This window comes from Pelecanus crispus, chromosome 7 (assembly GCF_030463565.1).
Source record: "Pelecanus crispus isolate bPelCri1 chromosome 7, bPelCri1.pri, whole genome shotgun sequence".
NCBI classification, from domain to species: domain Eukaryota; kingdom Metazoa; phylum Chordata; class Aves; order Pelecaniformes; family Pelecanidae; genus Pelecanus; species Pelecanus crispus.
This window is the reverse complement of record NC_134649.1, coordinates 16,599,055-16,619,832: the sequence shown is the minus strand read 5'-3', so window position 1 is coordinate 16,619,832 and position 20,778 is coordinate 16,599,055. Positions and strand designations below refer to the sequence as shown.

Sequence of the window (20,778 nt, the reverse complement as noted above, 5' to 3'; positions counted from 1 at the left end):
CTGAAATCAGCAGGACTATCCACTGAACCTGTCAGGATCAGGCCTTGATGCAGAAAGGCTTGTTACTCTTAGCTTTATCCACAACTTGTTTGTGCATCAAACTAATATAATTCACTACTTCTTCTGTTGCAGTTAAATGAAGTTGAAATTAACAATGATACAAAATTTTGTATTAGCAAAGAGTGTTTCTCAACTTGTTTTTTACTGTTCTTTTAACATCTTCCATATAAATTGCTCAGTAAGAAGTTTTCAAGAAAATTAAATGCTTTGACCGAGCATTGACATTTATGGGTGTTTTTTTTTTTTTTACTGTAATCCCATCAATTAAGAATTATATAATTTTCAGTATAAATTTTATATCTTAAGATGTATTCAGGGATAGGAAATTTACATCCAAAAATGCTTCAGCATGAACAAACAGTTCTTTCTAAAGGTATCAGAAGCAAGACCTATTTGTCATAGGGGAATTAAAAGTGCCAATTGCAAAACAGTAAATGAAATAAAAAGTTGTGATTAAAAAAATTAACAGATAACAGAAGATTCTTTTATAAAGACTGTGGGTGGGGGCTGTATTTCTTTGAACAGGAGAGAAAGAACTAAAAGGTCACTGTTGTCGCTTTCTTAATGTCAGTAATTAAAAAAAAAAAAATCCTTGCTTTGTGCTGGGAAAGATTTATGTTGAGGTTCAGCCTGAGAAATAAGTGAGGTAGCAGCTTGACATCTTGAAAACAAAACACCACTGCAATATTTTTCCATCTATCAACTTTTATTTTTTCCTACAGTGGAACTTCCCCCTGCTGATGTTTGCGTGGAAGATTGCTCCAGCCCTGTGCTGTGGCAATACAGTAGTTATTAAACCAGCAGAACAAACACCACTCAGCGCTCTCTATATGGGAGCCCTCATCAAGGAGGTAAGAATAATTGACAGGAATAATGTCTCTCTCTCTCTCCTTGTGGGGAAGGAACTACCAGCACATGCCTGGTTTAACATGCTCTGTCAGTTTTCATAAATCATGCTTCCCTTCATTCATTCCTCTTTTGACAGGCTGGCTTTCCACCAGGAGTTGTCAATATTTTGCCAGGATTTGGTCCAATTGTTGGTGCAGCCATAGCATCTCATGTTGGCATTGATAAAATTGCTTTTACTGGATCCACTGAGGTAAGAGGATTCACGGATATGTTACTGTGAAATGTGAGTAAATACTTAGGGAGATAGTATTAAGTCCTTGTGCTACATTTCTCACCATCACCAAGTAAAAGAGCTACATCTAAATAACAGTGGTCTGTCCTTCCCAGCTAAACTTACGTACCGCAGTACTTCCAAAGTAGAAATGGCTCCTTTCCTCTGGCCCCTGCTGTGCTCGGCACCTCAGCACAGGAGATATGCCTGGAAAAATATTGCTGGGATTTCCTGTGGGCTTATGAGGATGTGAATCACATGCAAGTAGGCAGAACATCCCATGTATATCACAGCACACACAAATGCTGCTTTAGCATCTGTAATTTGTGTATCTTGGCATACTTGGGGAAAAGGGGAGAGGAAGGAGGCAAATTGGGGCAAATGTACTTCAACTTTGATGCTGCATTTGAGTATATTGAGGATGAGGAGGAAGTCTAAAAAGGAGGGAGTGCAGGGAGAAAAAGAGACTGTCCAAGGTGTCTGTTCCCAACCTGATGGAAAGAAGCTGGCCAGAAGATGAAGAGAGTCAGTTGTCTCCTGGATGCCAGAATGTCTTGCTATAAGTCTATGATGCAGAAGTTACAGAGGAGGTTTGGTCTGAAGATGAAGGCTCTAATCTACAGAAAGAGAAACGAATCCCTCAAAACTCAGATTGGGTCTTGCTCTCAAATATGTGCAAAGCCGGCTGTTATCAGGGTTACAGTGGGGATGATAGAGGTACTCCAGACTGAAGTCACAGGAGAAGGGGCCTTATCTCATCGTCTGAAGGCAGACAGAAAGGAATCTCAGTGGGAGTTTCAGGGCTGGTTATATTTAGAGAGTGCTAAACCCAGCCCTTTTCAATTCAAAATCTGTCAAACTATTGTATGGAGGGAGCTAAACCCCAGGGATCTAGTCTCTCTTTGATATGTTTGACTCCCACTCGTGGCAGTGGGAGGCTTTATGCATCCCAGGGATAGTGCTCTTCACAGTGAGTCAATTTGGCTTTGGTTTGAGTTGATAAATTCACTGACCAAGCAGCCCTACTAGCTACAGTGGGCCCAGGGATTGCAGAGACCAGCTCAATTATTTCAAATAAATCATTCTGGTGGAATTATCCTGTAATCGAGTTTGGAAGTCACCATACACGAGCCTAAATTACCAGTAAAATGTAGCTGCAGTCATATGCCTAATTTGCACACACACAGTTGTTCTGCAATTACTATATGCCTATACATGATTTTTTTATGGCAATTTTAGATTCTAATATACACAGGTTATATTCTAAGTCAATGGCAACATCAGATTTCGGATTATTCTGTGGAATTACTCTAGTCATTACATCTCCTGTAACCAATTTATATTAGCATCCTGAAAACTTTAATATGAGCTGATTACCCCCCATAAATTAAGTTGAAACAATTGTTTTCATAAAGATATGTGGTCTCTGTTTAAGATAAATATTCTATTATACAGGATGTTGCACTGTTTGGAGGAGGAAAAATACAGATGGGTTAGGTTTCAAAGTTGTCTTTTGTAGCCAAAATAAATTTTTATTGTAGTTCCAGACAGCTTTAGTTTTAATAGGCGTTTAAACTCAAAAGCTGTGGGTTTTATACTAACTCAGTGCCTGCCTTTAAAAGCCTTACTAATAGGAAGTGAAAAGCATTACAGAGATGAAAAAGCAATTCTCTAAGAACCTAAAGCAAGAACAGATGGAATGTTTTAATGCAGAGTTAGTGTAAACTATTCCATATTGTTTCTGATTTCCTGTAACACTGAATTTTTGTAACAGCAAGTCGACATTGTAACATTTTAAACACAATGCTGTGATATGAGCTGTACTATCAAGTCTTTGACTTCTCCAAAACAGATTTCAATTTCTAAAGAAATAATAATGGAAATATTTTGTCTCTCTGGTCTTGTCTGAGGCATGTCAACTGTACACTCCAGTGATGTGGATTTCTGATAGTCATCAGATATATAAATGCCATGATATTAACTTCAATTCCCCCATTTCATCCAGGTGCTAGTTAAGGCAGTTAATACTTTCAACTTGAGCAAGTTAATGATAAAACCTATCAGTACAAAAGCAAAGATCACCAAGTTCGGATGTCTGATGCACAGGTTTTTCTCAAGTTTTCACCATGAGGTTCTTTTGGAAAAAATATAAATTCTTCACCTCTGAAGTACATACTTACGGCTAATGAAAACTCCCCATTTGCCTGTAAAAATCACAAAAAAGAGGCTATTATTACCTATTTCCTGCAGAGTTTTTTTAAAGGCAGAAAACAGGCTGTTCTTCCTACAAAAAATTTAATGCTGATTCCAAAATTTGTAGAACCCAATCCGTAGAAATATGAGCCAAAAGGCCAAGTTCATGACCTTAACTCAATAAAGCCTGACATAACCACACCAAAGATCCATCCAGCCTAGCACCTTATCTTGCAACATGACCAGTAACAGATGCTTATAGAAGAGAGCATGTGTAGAGTGATCCTTTCCTTGCTGTAGCCTCACAGCTTCTGGTAATGAACAATTTAAAGACCTCCTGAGCCCGAAGGTGCACGTGGACAATTGTATTTAATAGCAACCAATGGCCTTGTCATCCATGCCTTTGTCCAGTACTTCTCAAAACTCCTGACTATTATGAGGCCTCAAGCCCGTTTCTATGCAATGACAACACATAAATGACTTCTAATTTATGATGTTGGTCCAGTTTGCACTTCCTATTTCTTTTCTGTTTCTTAGATTCTCTAGCGTTTTGAAATCTGTTTTAAGTACTACTATCTACTTTTCACATACTCCCCCCAAACAATATGTGAAAAATCATAAAGAGCTCATTTTGCTGTGGTACCATCACTGTTTGATTCCACTTCTCTCCCTCTTTCCTTCTGACCCCTCCTTTTATGGATTAGCTCACGCACATTAAGACAGTAGTCTGCCAACTCTCATCCCTTAGTCTGCCTGCTTCTTATGAAACACCCTCCCATGGATCACCTTTTCTCCCAGTTCCCTAATGCCTGGCTCTCAAAAGTCTTCCCTCTACAGCTCATGAGGAAGGGTTCTGCAGACACCCAGCAGGCTATGAATTTCACTTTGACAACTGTCACACTGAAAGAAAGAAAATAATACCAAGTATGAAAGCAAGCTTAAAAATATTGTGCCTTCTTAGATTCCAGCAGCTTTCTTGGCTTCTCTGCTTGCTTTGGTTCATACTCTTCAGCAGCTTGTTTGGTATGGGCATTTTAACAAAAGTGTTTATTTTTACTGTGTTGTTTTTAGTGAACCAGGGCTAATCCATGATCCTCCTTAATTATGGCAATCTCCTCTCAGGCTTCACTGACACGTTTTTTTCCTCATCTTCCACAATCAGATGAAATTTAAACTGCCAAAACCAATCTTTCTTCCAGCCAAGCTGACCATGTCAGCACTTGTTCCTATCCCTTTCCTACCTTCCACTGAAAGCCCATAATCAATTTAAATATCTCATTATGTCTTACGTATTTCTCCTTGGTCTTTCTGGTCCCTAGCTGTAGGATGAAACTCTTACTCACCAGGCCCTTGGGAGTGGTTCTGTAAAGCCCAGCCATCTCCCACACTATCCCAGTTGTTCACTATACATGCCTTTCCCTTTTACTCTGCCCCTCTCTGCCTCAGCTTCCTCACTGTTCCATGTATTCCTGTCTATTTGAGTTCCTTTTAAAAAATTACTAGGAACAATTTAATTAAAATAAAACTCAGTCACTTATATTTTCTGAGCTGAAGAACAGAGCCAAACTCAAGATGTCTGGCTTACCCATGTGTCTGCTGTTGGGCTGCGGAGCTCAGAAGTATGGGAGAGGTTATACAAGTCTCTTCTCTTCCCCAGTTAAATGAACAGTGGACCTTATTTATTTCCAAGACAAGTGCTGATGAGGGGACAATTTTTACACATCTCAGAAATGCAGAGACATTCTTCATGTTACCTTCTTATTTTCTGAAAGAACTTTTGCTAAGTAGCAAAGGTGAGAGGCCTTCAAATAGCAGCCACCAGAAGCTGCTTTACTCTTCATTTGCCTTTATTTCCACTCAAATCTGTGAATTCAGTTACAGACTTTGAAAATAGAGCCATTTTGACTGCTGTGAGCTGTCTGGCCATGTCTGTGTATGTGTGCTCCATTTGAAGGGAAATGCATACCCACAAGTTCCCAGTGCACATGGAGTAATAGTTGGGTGCAGTATGTTCTGGGCTTAAGATTAGAGATGATTATGGAGAGCAAGAAGTTATACACTTAAAAATATGTGCATTTAAAGCACTGGCTGGATTAAAAATTGTATTTTGCTTGTTGCAGAAGTTTAATGAGTTCTAATAACTTCTGTTCAAAAACAAATGTGTTACCTCCAAATCAGAGTGGCTTACAACCCTCTCCAGTTGTTAAATGCTCTCAAGATGAGAATTACAGATAGCACACAAAACATTTGAAGCCCCGGCCAACACGAAATGTATCCTAAGTGGCTGGTTTCCACTTTGTTCAAACTATGACCCATTAAAATGCAGACAGATTAGAGATAGGATTCAGGTCTGTGTTCATGCAGTTCTGTAGAGTAACCCAAATAAAAATCCAACAAATTGGTTTGGATGCCTGTGTAAACAAAAGGTCTATAAACAACTGCAATAAACCCCAGCAAAAGAGTCTGCATTTTGCTTGGCAGAATGTTTTCTTTATGCACTTAGATTAACAAACCATGATCTCATCATTAGTCAACAAGATACTAGAGAGACCATCAAAGCAAACTACAGGAGAGTCAAGATTGATTCATGCCAAACAAATGTTTGTAGCTAACAGCTGTATTACCACTGATCCTAATTTACTCAGCAGGATTCTCCTTTCATTTCCGAAGTGAGATGAATGTCACAATGCATGATGTAGACAGAATGTCTGTCTACTGCACAAGCAATGAGTTGTGTCAGCTCTCCTGGATCACACAGTCTCTTGCTGGTTTTGGATATCATGAAGAATTACATCCTGGCATTTTCTACTTTAACAACAGGAATCCTAAAGGTGATTTGACCTGTTCTGAGAAGCCTGTTAGCTTACCATGCTACACACATGCCCTCTTCAACATAAGGAGGATTTAGGAGGCTACATTATCATTCATTCCTGCTTCTGCTGAATCTTTTTGATCATATCTTGCACAGCTTGTGCCTCCTGAATGAAAAGTAGTTGTTTCCCTTTTCCTTCTTTGGTGTTTTTGGTAGAATGTAGGAGCTGTCCTTGGACAGCTGTTGTGCTTCTTTGCCTATAAAAGACACATGTCAAAAGGATTCACCTTCTTAAAACTGGAACAAATAGGGTGGTGTATCAGCCCTGTCAGAGTTAACAAGAGTTTAGTCATGAACTTCCATGGGGCCAGGATTTAACCCAGGGAACAAATGAGCCATTTATAGCTTAGGATTCTCTCCAGGAATTTCTGTTTGGGATTGCCTTTTTACTTGTGCTGCACTATTCACTATGCTCTTTTCAGGGCTGCTGCTCACGCAGGGCATTGCGCAGTCAAAGAAAGCGGCTCTTCTTCATGTCAGTATTGCAAAATTCACTTGTCTTTGCTGGAGACACACCCTGAACATGCTATGCAGTCCTAAAATGTTTCTCAGAAAGATTTTGGAATTTAAAAAAATCTGGAATTAAAAAAAAAATCAGACAGACCAAGTAAGCAGCAGCATGGGTTTGAAGGTTTTGCTGAAACACTGACATCCAGTGCCTCAATAGCTCGAGAGAGAAAACTGCAATTCCAGAAAACAGAAAATTTCTGTCTGATGATACCATCTCCCCAAAACTTAATCTCTTGAAACTTAAAACACTTACTGTTCTTCAGATATTCTCTCAATATTCCAAGAAAGGTGTAATAGTGAAGACGGGCAGCCCAGTTACTTAAAATGCCTAAGTAACTGAAGATGTACGTCTCCTCTGTCAATTTTTGCACTGTTCATGGAATCTTTTAATCTACATAGCTTCCTGTGCAGTCTTACCTTCACAGTCTTGTCTGTGGCAGTGTGCAAGAGAATTACATGCTGTTCCCCTACATTCAGGTGTTCCCTAGTGACTTGATGTGTATCTGCAATCAAAGGAAGGTTCAGAGCAGAGAAGAAGCCAGACTTTCTGATGGAGCTGTAGAGGAAGTATCACAAATGTTGGAGGTTTGCTTTTGACTCGTGAGGCTTCCAGGGCTTTAACGGTAACAGGCAAACCCACCTGTACCATTTAGAAACATTGAGTTCTGTCTGAAAACAGAAAATTAAGAGAACATGAAACCCAACAGGCTTTTTTGAATTTCTGCACTAAGTATTTAAAATGTGACTGCATAAGCATCCTCTTGAAAGAGACACTAAACTTCCAAACACAGAAGACATAAATAAGCAACAGTCAAATGTTTTATATCATGATACACTCTCAATGCCCAACGTCATACAGTTCATAGTCCAGAAACAGACCCTTTCAGGACTATTCTTCAAATAGCTTTTTTTTTTTTTTTTCACAGGGGTGCTGCAAAATGCTTCTTTAGTCTTTTTTTTGCTGTTGTTGTTCTGAATAACAAATTGTTTTCTTTGAGATGGGCCAAATTACATCTGCCTCACCCTCCATGCAGCCTACAAGGTTATGGTACTTCACAAGCTATCCAGGGATACTCCTGATATCAATCTTGAAGTCTATTCAAAACAAGGATGGGGAGTCAGGGCTTTCTCTGCCAACATTCCTGCTGAATAATCACACAGCTCCATTATGTGTGGGGGAGACCTCTCTTCCAGTGTTCCCTTGCAAAGCTGTACTGCCTATTGGGAGCTCACAGATAATAGCTGAGAGACACCACAGGAAACATGTACTGAAAGACCATACAGATTGCAGCACTATCACTTATCCCTTTCATGCTGTCTTTCTCCATAAAGAGAGGGTCAGTCACAAAAGGCTGCCTTTGTCACTAAATAATCACAGTGCTGGTGCCTTCCCTAAGACTTTTCTCAACCTGTAAGTGCATAGGGCACGACAGGAGCACAGTGAACAAAAATGCCAAGCAGCATGAGCCCTACCATGCTGATGTCCACACTGACTTCTAACGGGAGGGACACAGTGAAGCTGTCTGTTAAGTTTATACTTGGAAACTTGACAGCAACCTTCCTGTATTAACAATACTCTGGACCATACTTTTCCAAATTAACACCATTGTCTCCAAGCCCTTTGGACTTTAATATTTTCCATATACATAATATTTGGCTTTGCCAATTTGCCAATCACTTGTTTGCATAGAACCCTTTCAAAATCTTTACTTACATGGACAAAAGAGTTTTCACATTAAAGTGGTAGAATGGAAGGCAGCGAGATGGTGGGCTGGACACATTGCTCTGGCTTCCTTCATCTGTTCTGCTCTTTGTGGATTTTTAAGGGGAAATAGGTGGCGGTTGTTCTTTGAGAGAGAGAGGTTCAAGGCAGTGAGGGTGTGAATGGCATTGGCTGGCACCGGCTATAAACACAGCAGTCTCACTGGTTTCCAGTGTACATTTCCAGCACAGCTTGAGAGATTGGAATTTCCAGATGACGTGCTCAATGTATGTGGTGGAGGTGGAGGGCAGAAAGGGTCCTTCTTTTTCATGTTCACTTCTGGCTGTCAGTCAAACATAGCAATAAAATCAGCTCCAATTAAGGGGATATGCAAGGAATTTCATAGTAATGTCAACACTCCATTCCATCAACACAGGGGTAAAGAAAAGAAGCTGATTTAAAAAAAATTTTTTTTGTTTTTTGAAGAAATAACCTCAGTCACACTCGGCTGTGGTACCACCAGATAAAGAGCTAATCACAAAGGTACATGAAGTGGTTGACGATTCCTTCATTATCCTGTGGGGTTTTTGCTTTGTTTTTTCTGTGGGGGCCCTGGTTTCTGTTTCATTTGCTTTCTGATTACTCCAGCGCTGACTTAACTTTCTCCAGCAGACTGCCTTCAGTTCTCTAAGACATTCAGCTTCTCATCCATTAACCCCTTACTGCAGGGAATCTCACTCACCTGACCTTAGAAATAGAAAACAGCTAGAGAGACCAGAGTATTACATGGAGAAAAAAGTCCAGCTCTGGACTCACTCCCATCTCACTTCACATCTAACTTTCTGTGTGACGCTACAACAGGACCCAGTTAAAAGAAAGCACTTATCAAGGTTCTCAACCTTCTCAAAATTTAATAGATACTTCTCATCCTGTGTTTTACCAGGTAGGGGCCTACATCTACCTGTGATTACTTCCTTAGCTGCAAAATGGGCATAGTTACACTGAAACAGTAGAAAATCTGATCTATTTTGGATTCATTGATCCAGGGAGGGGAGAATTTACAGGGAGCACAGCTACCTCTCCAACTGTTCTGATATACCGATGTGGAAACATGTCAAATATGTAGCTGTCAGATTGCTACTCCATTTAATCTAGCCTTGCGTTCCTTGGTGAGATCTGCAATTTGTGGCTGCACCAGCCACAGGGCTGCATTCTGCTCCAGCTGACTCCAGAACCTACAAAGACATTTTGGAGGTGCTTTGTACCTCCTCAACCCGTATTAAGATTATCTGTGGTGCGGCTGAGGGTCAGGTCTGGGATGGTGCCTTTGTAACTTCTTGCCCTACTTGGTACTCTGCTATGTGCTGTTAATCCTGCAGAAAAGGCTGATGATTTCATCACAATTCTACATATTCTGCATCATGATTTCATGGTCAAATTATTAAACCTTTGGGCACTGAAAACTGTAGTTTGAGAAGAACAAGTGCCCTCCTACAAACAGGTTGGATAACGGTTTAGTAACTGTAAGTAGTAAGAGTGAAATAAATTCTAAGACCAGTGATCATCTGGGATAACTAACACCTGGACTATATAAAGAAGTATGATAGCAGTTATTATTAATGAATAGTAAGCGATAAGCTTAATACATGCTTAATACATACTCAGCTATCAGATCTATTTTTTTCCACTAAAAATTATATAACTAAACCTCTTAATAATAGTACCTAAAACCTTGTGAACATGCCACTAGTTTGGATGGAAGCAATTCTAGTTACACCAATTTCAGATTTTTAATTCAGCCCTCCTAAAGCACCCCAAAAGAAAGCCCCAAGCCATTTTAGCATAGATACAAATGGGTGAAGGGTACAATCACTTTGTGCTGTGCCTTATCCCCTCTCAATTTCTAGAAAAAAAAACCTGTAAAGTTGTCCACTGCTGATGAGAATCTGTTTGGATTGAAGAACCTGCTGGATAAAGCTCTGTTCCAGTGATAGCCAACATTGGCTGTACGACTACATTCCCTGTAAAATGTGTCTCCATTTCCTTTCAGGTTGGGAAGCTGATCCAAGAAGCAGCTGGAAAGAGTAATTTGAAGAGAGTTACACTGGAGCTGGGTGGGAAAAGCCCGAACATTATTTTTGCAGATGCTGACTGTAAGTCAGCACTTCCATATTTTTCGTAAAAACATGTTTGTGTGGTGTCTTTTTTTTTTTTTTTTTTCATTTTAGGGCATATCTTTCATACAAAGTGAAATGGACCAATATAGCTGTATCTAGTTGCACTTTTTAATCTTACAGAAGCAGCCTAAGATGTGATACTTTTTATAAAAAGACAACATTTGAACCTGCAGATTCATAGACAACAAGAAAACAGGAAAAAATTATAACCAAGAATATAGAAACGGTGTTATTCACAGTCCCATACACATTTGTCATCCTAAACTCTGCAGCAAGCTGACTTAGTGCTTTAAATCTGGAAATTCTGCGATTTTTTTGCTTCGTGGTAATTATAAAAAGTGAGGACTTTAATTTACACTTCAGTTGCTAATTTAGTCAGTGCAGTATTCCTTTGTTTCGATAGTAGCTATAAATGGACATTATTCCATTTTTTAAATTTTCACAATTGAAGAATTGTGTATTGAAATATCCTCATTGCCACTGTCAGCAGGGAGCTGAAGATTTTGGCAGCTGGATGATGTTGTGCAGCTGAGATTTTTGGCACCTGAGAAGGTACAGGACAGCTGTTTAGGATAGGACAAAAACACAGACTGGAAGTTTCTGCTTAAATGATCAGTAATGAAATAGTTAAAAATGTTGATATCTAAATTGTCAGCAGGAGGTTTTGAAGTTAACACCCCATTAAGATGAATGGGACAGTTCACACCTTGCTTTGAGCTATTGTTTCAGGCTGTGTGCAGGCACACTGTACTCAGTGCATTTTCTGAGAACTTTGTAACCCCAAATAAATAGACATATATGGATTTGGTCTTTTAATTTAAAAGGGGAAAGTGAATAGAAGAATGATTCTGAATACCATGGATTACAAGAGTTGGTTACAATCCCGTATCTGTTTTCAAAACTTACCAGTGTCTGAAAGACTAGGGAAAGCTTGAGAAGTTTCAGCTTTTCTACACAGAAATGTTTTACAAAGTTGTGGGTCTTAATTACAGCCACAGTCATCCTGGTAAGCTAAAAAGGCTCCTGTTAGCTGGAGCCAGATGCAGATGTTACAGCCTTCTACCCCAGTTACTCATCTCCATCTCCCACCGGAAATCACCACATCTCCAATGTCTCTAACCTACTAACTCAGACTGGATCACCTGAACACTTCTAGTAAAGTAATATATCCTTGGGGAAGGTCTGTGTTACAGCCTTCCACAGGGGAAGGACAAATGCTCCTAGCTGCCACACAGAACAGTAGTTTATCTGTGACTTGCTCTATCTGCCAGGTAAGGTTGAGGACCTGGGGAGAAGTTGCAGGCAACAGGGGAATAACAGGGCACAGAGGAGAGCAGTCTTCTTCAGGACTGTCTGTTCCACAGTATGTCATACTAAAGCTCTCTGGTCTTCCCATAATTACAACCACCAGCACTTGACCTGAGGTTCAGACTTTAAAGTTCTGATTATTCAAGAACAGCAGATAATTTGCTCGCCATTCCAAAGGAGCTGTTTGTTCTGTTTGAGGAAGAGTTTGCCAAAAGTTAGCAGAAAGCATGACAAAGCTGTTGAAAGTTTAGTGCACCAAAAAAAACCAGAGAACAGTTAGAGCCCCTCATGGTGAAAAACTGTGTTCAAGATAGAAGAAGAAACATCAGTTAATCAGTTCTATCCGCTAGTGTTTTCAATCTCCATGGAGCTGCCTAGGAAAATGTGAATGTGGTCCAGGGAACACCCTATATCATTTTTTTTCAAGACCATGCTGAGGGCAGAATAAGACATTTCTGTTAGATGAAGTTGCCTAGGATGTGCTGAAAGTAAAGCACTGTTGCTTTGTTTATTCCATAAAAGATTATACTTTAAGCAATGTTCCAAAGTGCTACAGCTGATAACAGAGGTATTACAGTGCTGTAGGGCATCACTGTTTAAGGATGAATCCAATATTCTTGTCTAGTCAGCCATTACACCCAATGGGAGAATTTAGCTCTGAATGTCTGAATATGACTGGATCTTCTCTCCTGCTTGGATAGTGGATGCCTTAGTTGTACTTCCAAGGAAGTTAGCGCAGAAATCAAGGGTTTATTGTTCTATAATTGACCTACATTTTTAAAGCGTTACCTGGTCACCTATGTCGGCCAAGATGTTTCTGTCTTGCAGAAAAATAATGTGGCTTTTTGGGAAGGAGAGGTCTTGCCATTATCAAAGTTAAATTCTCTCAAGTACTTGGTTGGCTGTAATTCTCAGATATGCAGTATTAAACCAAGTGCAAACTTGGGGTCACAGACAAATTTTCCCCTCCTCCACTGACCCCAGTCAGACTTTTATAATGTGGGGCACAATCACCTCCTAGGGTCTCTTAAGAGTTTTAGTTGATTAAAAAATAATCCAGCCATCAAGCCAGGAAACATGAAATTATTACTCTACCCTTAATTGGTTTAGTGGTGGACTTGGTAGTGTTAGGTTAATGGTTGGACTGGATGATCTTAAAGGTCTTTTCCAACCTAAACAATTCTATGATTCGATAAATTACATGTCACTGGCATATAAGACACTGGTGAAGTTGTTCTTACATACCCTACTCCTATAGGCTGCTAAAGCACTGTCTTAATTTTTGCAGTGGGATATTAAGCAATATTTTGTGGCTTGTGTCATGAGATGGCATGTGGAATGTATTACCTGTGGACCCTTCTTTACCTGGACGATGCCTGAAGTCCCAAGTGGTCCCTTGCCATCTAGTGTTTCTGAAACAGTTGTAATGCTCCTAACATGCCTCCACTATAGCTGTGTCAGGAGCGGAATAAATGGGGGCAAAAAAATCAACTTTAGACATGTTTAAAAACTCTGTATTTTCACAGGGATTGTGACACAAAATGAAATGAATCGCCTTCATTTATGACCCAACACACCAATAGTATGTTTTGATTTGGTCACTGTTTGGGTTTTTTTGTAATCAAATCCTACTTCTGCTTTGAAGTTTTGGTGGCACTACATAATACACATGACACTGGTGCAATAGCAGATGTGTCTATGATGTTTCAGAGCAACATATGCTGTCTTGGTTTTTTAGTGGACTATGCTGTGGAACAAGCTCACCAAGGGGTCTTCTTCAATCAAGGTCAATGCTGCACTGCAGGCTCACGGATTTATGTGGAAGAATCAATCTATGAAGAGTTTGTTAGAAGAAGCGTAGAACGTGCGAAGAGGAGAGTTGTAGGGAGTCCTTTTGACCCAACTACGGAGCAAGGTCCACAGGTAAAGGAATAGTGCTTCGGCTTTATGGCCCAGAAGGTGTCTGGAAGCGTTTAAACTCAACTAGGATGGTCAGTCAGTGCATACTCACTCACAGCCCAGGGTAGCTGACATGATAAACGTTTTAAAGATTAAAATTCTAATGGAGTAGATAATCTGTGCAGCTCAGAGGTGTTTCTTATTAAGTAAAAACTCTCATCTTAAATATCAGTAAGTTTGCCTCCCAGCTTTAACAGCAAGATTCTGATCTTCGGCCCCCAAGACACAGCTGTAAAATGTGAGCTCTCAAAAGTCTCTGTGGGCACGCACTTTCAAGAATTGCCTACAACCATAAATCTGCTTGTAGACCACTACAGAGACAGGAATTCTAAGCAAAAGATGGGCAGATTTAGAAATAGGACTTTAGAAAATGTTCCTGGCACTAATAACCAGCTGGGTTTATATCATTTTCAGGAAGTTAACCTGGGACAAAAAAAATAATGATCTGCTTTGTTTTGCTTATACCAGACTGCTTAGCAAGAATGTGGGTTGAGCCACATACTTAAGGAGATACATCCTTAAGAAGACTGAGCCCTAGGTTATAGTCAGCAGCTATTTTGGCATCTCCAGCTGAAGGAGTGGTGAATATAAGCACGAGTCTACTCACTGGGACATGACTTGCCTAAAAAAACAATTTTGATTTGATTGTCAAGTGCACAGTCTGCAAGTCAAACAGCTTCTTCTCTCTTTCAGATTGATAAGAAACAATACAACAAGATCTTGGAACTGATTCAAAGCGGCATTACTGAAGGAGCAAAACTTGAGTGTGGGGGTAAAGGGCTAGGAAGAAAGGGCTTCTTCATTGAACCTACAGTGTTTTCCAATGTAACAGATGACATGCGGATTGCCAAGGAGGAGGTATTCACACACATGCAAGATCATTCTGAAATGTCCTAAACATGATTTTTTCTTCTTCTGTTTACTTCTGAGACAAAAGCTTTAGAGTGAGAATTACCACTGTATTTAAAAAAAAAAAAAAAAAAAAGAAGAGTAAAATCTTTTCAGAACTCCTTATGCACACAGTAACTGATGACATCAGTTGGGTAAAGAAGCTCAATTTTTGTCATTGGCTGTAAAGTCTCAGACCTCAAAGAAGAGATAAGGGAAGAATGGATGAGTTCCACTGAGGCAACTGCTTTGGGAAATTCATGCAGTTTTACGGACACCTATTATCACTATTAAATGTTGCTGGGGGAATTTGTAAAGAGTACAACAGGAGAGAGAGGACAATTTAAAAGGTAGAATAAAACAGGAATAAAATGCCTCTGAGTGGGCTGGTTTATTAACTAATGATTAATCTTTGTTGCAGATTTTTGGGCCTGTTCAAGAAATACTGAGATTTAAAACCATGGATGAAGTTATAGAGAGAGCCAACAATTCTGATTTTGGGCTGGTAGCTGCTGTCTTTACAAATGACATAAACAAGGCCCTGACAGTCTCTTCAGCAATGCAGGCTGGGACAGTCTGGTAAGGCTGAAGTTATCACACTCCTGCTCTTGAAGATAAGGAGTTTGACTCACTATCGTTATGGCACCTCACTTTTGCACCCTTTGTCGGAAAAATGTTTATCTAGACCATCCTAGTGGTGAATCACTAACCAAGATACGGAACAGCTGTAGGGAGGTGTTGCAATTCTGCTCACTGCGGGTGAATGCTGTTGAAAACTGGAAAGCGCCTTGCTTCCCATTAGCATGGCAGCCACGCTGCTGAATGGCATTACTGAAAACAAACAAAGCAGAGTATAAATGATCCTTTCTGTGGAGCAGATGAATCCTCGGAGGTTTCTGCTAAAGGCACAAAGAATCATGTACTTTCTAAAACATTAAGGAACTGAAGGGACACCTCTTCTCTCTAGTCCTTAGGAATAGGTAATGCCACTACTAGAGTTTAAGAGCTTGCAGTTTGGTATGTCAGGTCTGGGTAAACTAAAGATCCAGGAGAAATCAGGGAGAAAAAGGACAAATTCAAATCTAACAGCTCTGTGTTATAAAGTGGCACTGAGGCTTGTCAGCAGATTAACAGTTCATTACTGAAGCTAAGTCCGAGTGTTCGGTGCCCTCCTCCAGCCCTTGCAGGCCAAAGCCCAATCTCCTTATTATGAGTAAGGAGCAGAATGTTTTTGTGGCATAAATCCCTCATTTCTTTTCAACATGAGACAAGTTTGTTATTACTAAGAGGTATACAGTGTCCTTAGCTCCACAAGTTTCAGCCTCTCCCTGAGTTGTCCAAAGGTCTCTTTGACAGCGCAGTGTGACTTAATGCCTCTTCCTGTTACAGGATAAATTGCTACAATGCCTTAAATGCCCAAAGTCCTTTTGGAGGATTCAAAATGTCTGGCAATGGGAGAGAGATGTAAGTATTACACTGCTGTCTTCTAAACTGTTTTCAGCTCTACAACTTAATAAACATTAGTGAATCCTTCCATGCAAATTAAGATCAGGAAATAGTCCCATCTGAGGATAGGAATAATATAAGATGACTAATAATCATTGCCAGTTCTAAATGCAATTGATTTACATGGTAACACCATTTTCTTTTCCTGGGTTTTTTTTTCCTGACATAGCAGAATAAGTTACTGGAACTCTTTTCCTATTCTGAAAGGAACTGAAAATTTCTGAGTATTTTTCTAAACTACAAGTTAAACTACCTGTGTTTTCTGAGAGTTTTTCTTAGCCATATTAACCAGCACTTTTGCGGAAAGATTCTCTTTTTGGTACTGCTGTGCGTTTCTTGACTGGTTTGGTGTACTTGTTTCAGAGTTGTTTTGCCATATATTTTGCCTCTCTTGCTATTTTTTTCCTTTACTTTTTCCTACATTTATTAATATAGGTGCATCTGAATTTTATTAAAATGTTATCTGTCTCTTCCAGATTCATAAACAATGTTAAATGAAATCAGGCCTAGAGAAGGATAGGCAAATGTGTTTACAACCCTTTCAAAAAAATCACCTTCCACTACAAAGCTTTCTGTCTTTTCTTATTAAGTTTAGGACTAAGTGCCAAATATTTTGAAATGGAGCTCCATGCTCAAATACTGTCCCACGTACCTAATTTAAAGTCTTACCAGTTTTTAATTCGCATTACAATCACAAGAAAGTTTAGCAATTGCATCAGCCCCACATTGGTTACACACACAAAGAATTAAATTAATTTCTATGCAGGAGGCATGTATACCAGATATGTCTCACCTAAGCTTTCAAAATAGCTTATGGCTAATGGTAAACTCAGCAGTAAAACTAAAGTAAGGTCAAACTCTTTAAAACTTTAAATATGTTGAAGTATACAACTTGATCTATAAAATAAGCTCTATGTAGTCTGAAATATTTTCCCTCATTAGGGAGTACTTTGAATAACACATTCATACTATTCTCCACATTCATGAGTTATGAGGTGATCTCACACTGGCATAAATATGTCAGCTCATCTAGCTCTTATCATTGTGAAAATATTCTAAAACTATTAAGCTCGATAGAGCACATGAGTAACTTGACACCCAAGAGTGACCCCACTGACATCAGGGACGTTAACTGCGCAAGCAAAATATTCACATATTGATATTGTAGAGTTTTTGAAAGGGTGGGGAAACCAAGCAGCACCCCAGCTCTCATGGAAAAATCTATGGTAGTTGTACACTTGATTCCCATCTATAGCTTTGAAAATATTAATCATAAACAATCAATGTTTGGAATGGCAATAATCTCTGTCTCACAAAGATGCCTGAAAACCTACTTATGAGTAATTATTCTACTCCTTTCAGAACCTCTTTGATCAGATATCACCTTCTAATTCACCTCCTCCCCCCTGCACTAATATCTGCATACTTTTTATTAAAATGCCACGGTTTCTTAGATCCCTGTTTTTAAGGGATACATTTTACAACATAAATAATGTTGAGTCAGGCAATTTAAAGAACAACAACAACAAAAAAAGATGAGAAAGCATCCATACATATGTGTGTCATTGCTAAGCTAATACTATGTTACAGCCAGATCATAAATTGTGCCACTGTGCTGTCTGTGCTAGCACCATATTATCTGGGACTTGTTTTGTTCCTGCATTTAAAATCACAGACTTTTATCACACACGCGGAAAAAAGTGTACACAGACAGTTGAGATCTGCTGTACTCATTTTACCCTCCCACAACATGTAGCAGGGTATGTGCATACCAGTAGAGAACCAGAACTCATGTACACAATACAACTAATTGCTGTTTACATTAAGGCTACTTATAATATTCTTGTATTCTTAAAGGACCTAAAGGAGGGATATTTTTACATTTACACTTCTTTAAGGCTTCTTATCACACCTGGGTGGTGAAAAATTTAACTCCTGTAACTAAAAATCAGGTGCTCCCTACTTCCCCGTATTAGGCTGTGGAGACAAGCGAGCCCTTTAATTGAACACACACTGACTCTTCTGCTCTGCATGTCTGGAATAACCCATCTTCCCATTCAGCAAGAGCAACTTTTTTAACTTTTGAAAAATACTTGCCTTAGAATTCATGACCGTTGTCCACTTTCAAACTTTCGGCCAGAAAACAAACATGTAAGGCCCTGAAGCCTTGAGCTGAAAAAACAGACAATAAATATATCTAATTTTGTTTGCCAGACCAAGACACCAACTGGCAGCTGGAACATACATAAAGGCGCTGGATACTCTGTTGGCTAGGTTATCCATTGACTTTTAAAAATGTGTCCAACAGGTGTCTGGAGCCAAACCACAGACCTACTGAATCAAGCAGAAACTTTCACACAGAGAGACTTACTAGCATTAGTTACTGGGCTCCATGCAGCTCCTGGTGACAGCTTCCACTGAGCCATAAGGGAATGGTTCTGTGGCTCAGCTGAGTCTGATAAATAGCTAAAGCTTTTGGTCATTCTTTGGAGACAAATCTACCACTTTCTACTGAAAGCTGGAGGGTGGGGTGGTCCAAATCAATGGGAACCTTTCACATGTCAAAACATCTTTACTAATATATTTCCTTGCATGTACTTGGACTCTGGTAAATCTTAAAATGCCTACTGAATCATCAGTCTGAGTTAAATATCAACCACTATATCACATGTAAGGCTTACTAAGCTAACAGGCACATCAGAAAGTTTTCAAAACTGCAGGTGGAGTGAAATGGGCTGGCAAACACTGATATTTGTACCCAAATGAATTAACTTTCCAAGGAAGGTTACAGGATTTCCTCCGCCAATGTTATATTTTGTAAAATTTACAGTGTAGAGGTAAATACAAAGTAGGCTATGCAACACCAGGGGCATACAGAGGGCTTTGAACAGGGGCTGCTCACTCCATTCTGAAAGCAACACTTACTAGAAGGAAGTTCTGAGGAATTCCCCTGAAATATTCTTTATGGTGCAGTTGGCATTAAATTCTGCACAGGGGGATCCAGAGGTAAGGCAGTGTCAAATAGTAAACACGCTAACATGATATGCATGTCAGCACTTTTTAGGTTTTAATATAAGCAAGGGAGCAGTATTGTGTGTGGTTTAGGGGTGGGGATAAGAATTTAATGAAGAAACAAATGTCTCTAAGAGCTTGTGCAAAAGAATCCTCGTATGAGTTCACACAGAAGAGATACTCCACTTCCAGACTTGGACTGTACCTGTTTTGAGGTGAGGACATTGTTTGCTTTACATACACAGCATCTGGCAGACATACTAGAACTTAACTAATGACTTGACTAGAACACACTTCTCCATTACTCAAAATACGCACAGCAAAATGCAAATACCCATACTTCAGAGCAGACAGGCATAACTCCCAAGAAGCTATGCAATATCCACTCTAAACCTCAGTAGAGTTGCCTAAGAGATGAGCCAGGCTGGAGCTGACTACAACAAAATCTACGCAGCATTCAGAAACACCCATTTCATAAGAAGAATTTATCCAAAGCAGAACATGTACCCCGCAGAGCCATGTGTCAGATGAGTGGGACCTAGTAAGTGGCTAGCTTCTAGCAGTATAGACGATCTTACGTAAGATGCTTTGCCAGGACAAAAAGAGGTCTTCTACATAAACGTAGTGGAAATCTGAGCAAGCTGAATGCTCTTTGACAGTATGTGCAAATGCTGATTTCTGCTGCTGGATATTTTGTCAGGGAAGAAGATCAGTGGGTTAGCAGTCAAGTTCATCTTTATCCAGGGTTGTGAGTAGCTCATTTTCCATAGTACTCAGTTTGGACCTTCTTTTTTGAGTGCAAATATAAGCAGTAATTTCACTGGCCAGTGGCGTAGGTCTTGGTGTTTGTACATTTTCAAGGTCTGGAAAGGACAGAGGACATCAATTCACTCCCAAAAGTTCCATCAACAGACAGTGAGTATTTCTGGGTTTAATGTCGTTCTGTATCTCCTTATCAAATGCTGGAGCCATCCATTGTTCTTTTGACTTAAACTGAAACTTCATGTTTTCTGAAAGACGGCATGAAAGGAAAACCTGTACAAAACCATAGTACAACAGAAACCTATGCCAAGAGTTTTAGGTTATATCTTAACTTTATCAAGGGATCACTTTGCAGGTTTTTGCTCGATAAAGAATTAATGTCTGGTGTAAGCTGATGCTGCAATTTGTTTTTTAGGGGTGAATGTGGATTAAGAGAATATTCCGAAGTTAAAACTGTGACAATAAAGATCCCTCAGAAGAACTCCTAAAATGACGAAGGACTACGTGCATGTGCAGAAGAGCACATGATGCCACCCTCTCTATTCCTTATGGAGACCAGCACTCAGGAATAAAAAGTGTTACACAATATATATTTAAGAAATTAAGTTGCAACATATATACTGGGCACATAACTGCATATGTAATGCAAACCAACTCTGCATGTTTTCATAAAACTCTCCTGAGAATCGTTACATCTGTATAAAACAAA

The 20,778-nt window shown here is 39.5% G+C and overlaps 1 protein-coding gene across 2 annotated transcripts in view; it reads left to right on the top strand.

The window, feature by feature from the left end:
- The window catches only part of ALDH1A2 (aldehyde dehydrogenase 1 family member A2), a 54,936-nt gene extending 34,379 nt beyond the window's left edge, over positions 1 to 20,557 (top strand). Inside the window, exons 6-13 of one of the 2 annotated variants that reach the window (XM_009490988.2) lie at positions 783 to 911; positions 1,046 to 1,159; positions 10,508 to 10,610; positions 13,681 to 13,865; positions 14,595 to 14,759; positions 15,211 to 15,368; positions 16,179 to 16,253; positions 20,485 to 20,557. In XM_009490988.2, the coding sequence (XP_009489263.1) occupies positions 783 to 911; positions 1,046 to 1,159; positions 10,508 to 10,610; positions 13,681 to 13,865; positions 14,595 to 14,759; positions 15,211 to 15,368; positions 16,179 to 16,253; positions 20,485 to 20,557 (1,002 nt within the window). The remainder of the gene's footprint in view (positions 1 to 782; positions 912 to 1,045; positions 1,160 to 10,507; positions 10,611 to 13,680; positions 13,866 to 14,594; positions 14,760 to 15,210; positions 15,369 to 16,178; positions 16,254 to 20,484) is intronic. The other variant, XM_009490989.2, reaches the window with a different exon arrangement.
- The last annotated feature ends 221 nt before the right edge of the window (positions 20,558 to 20,778 follow it).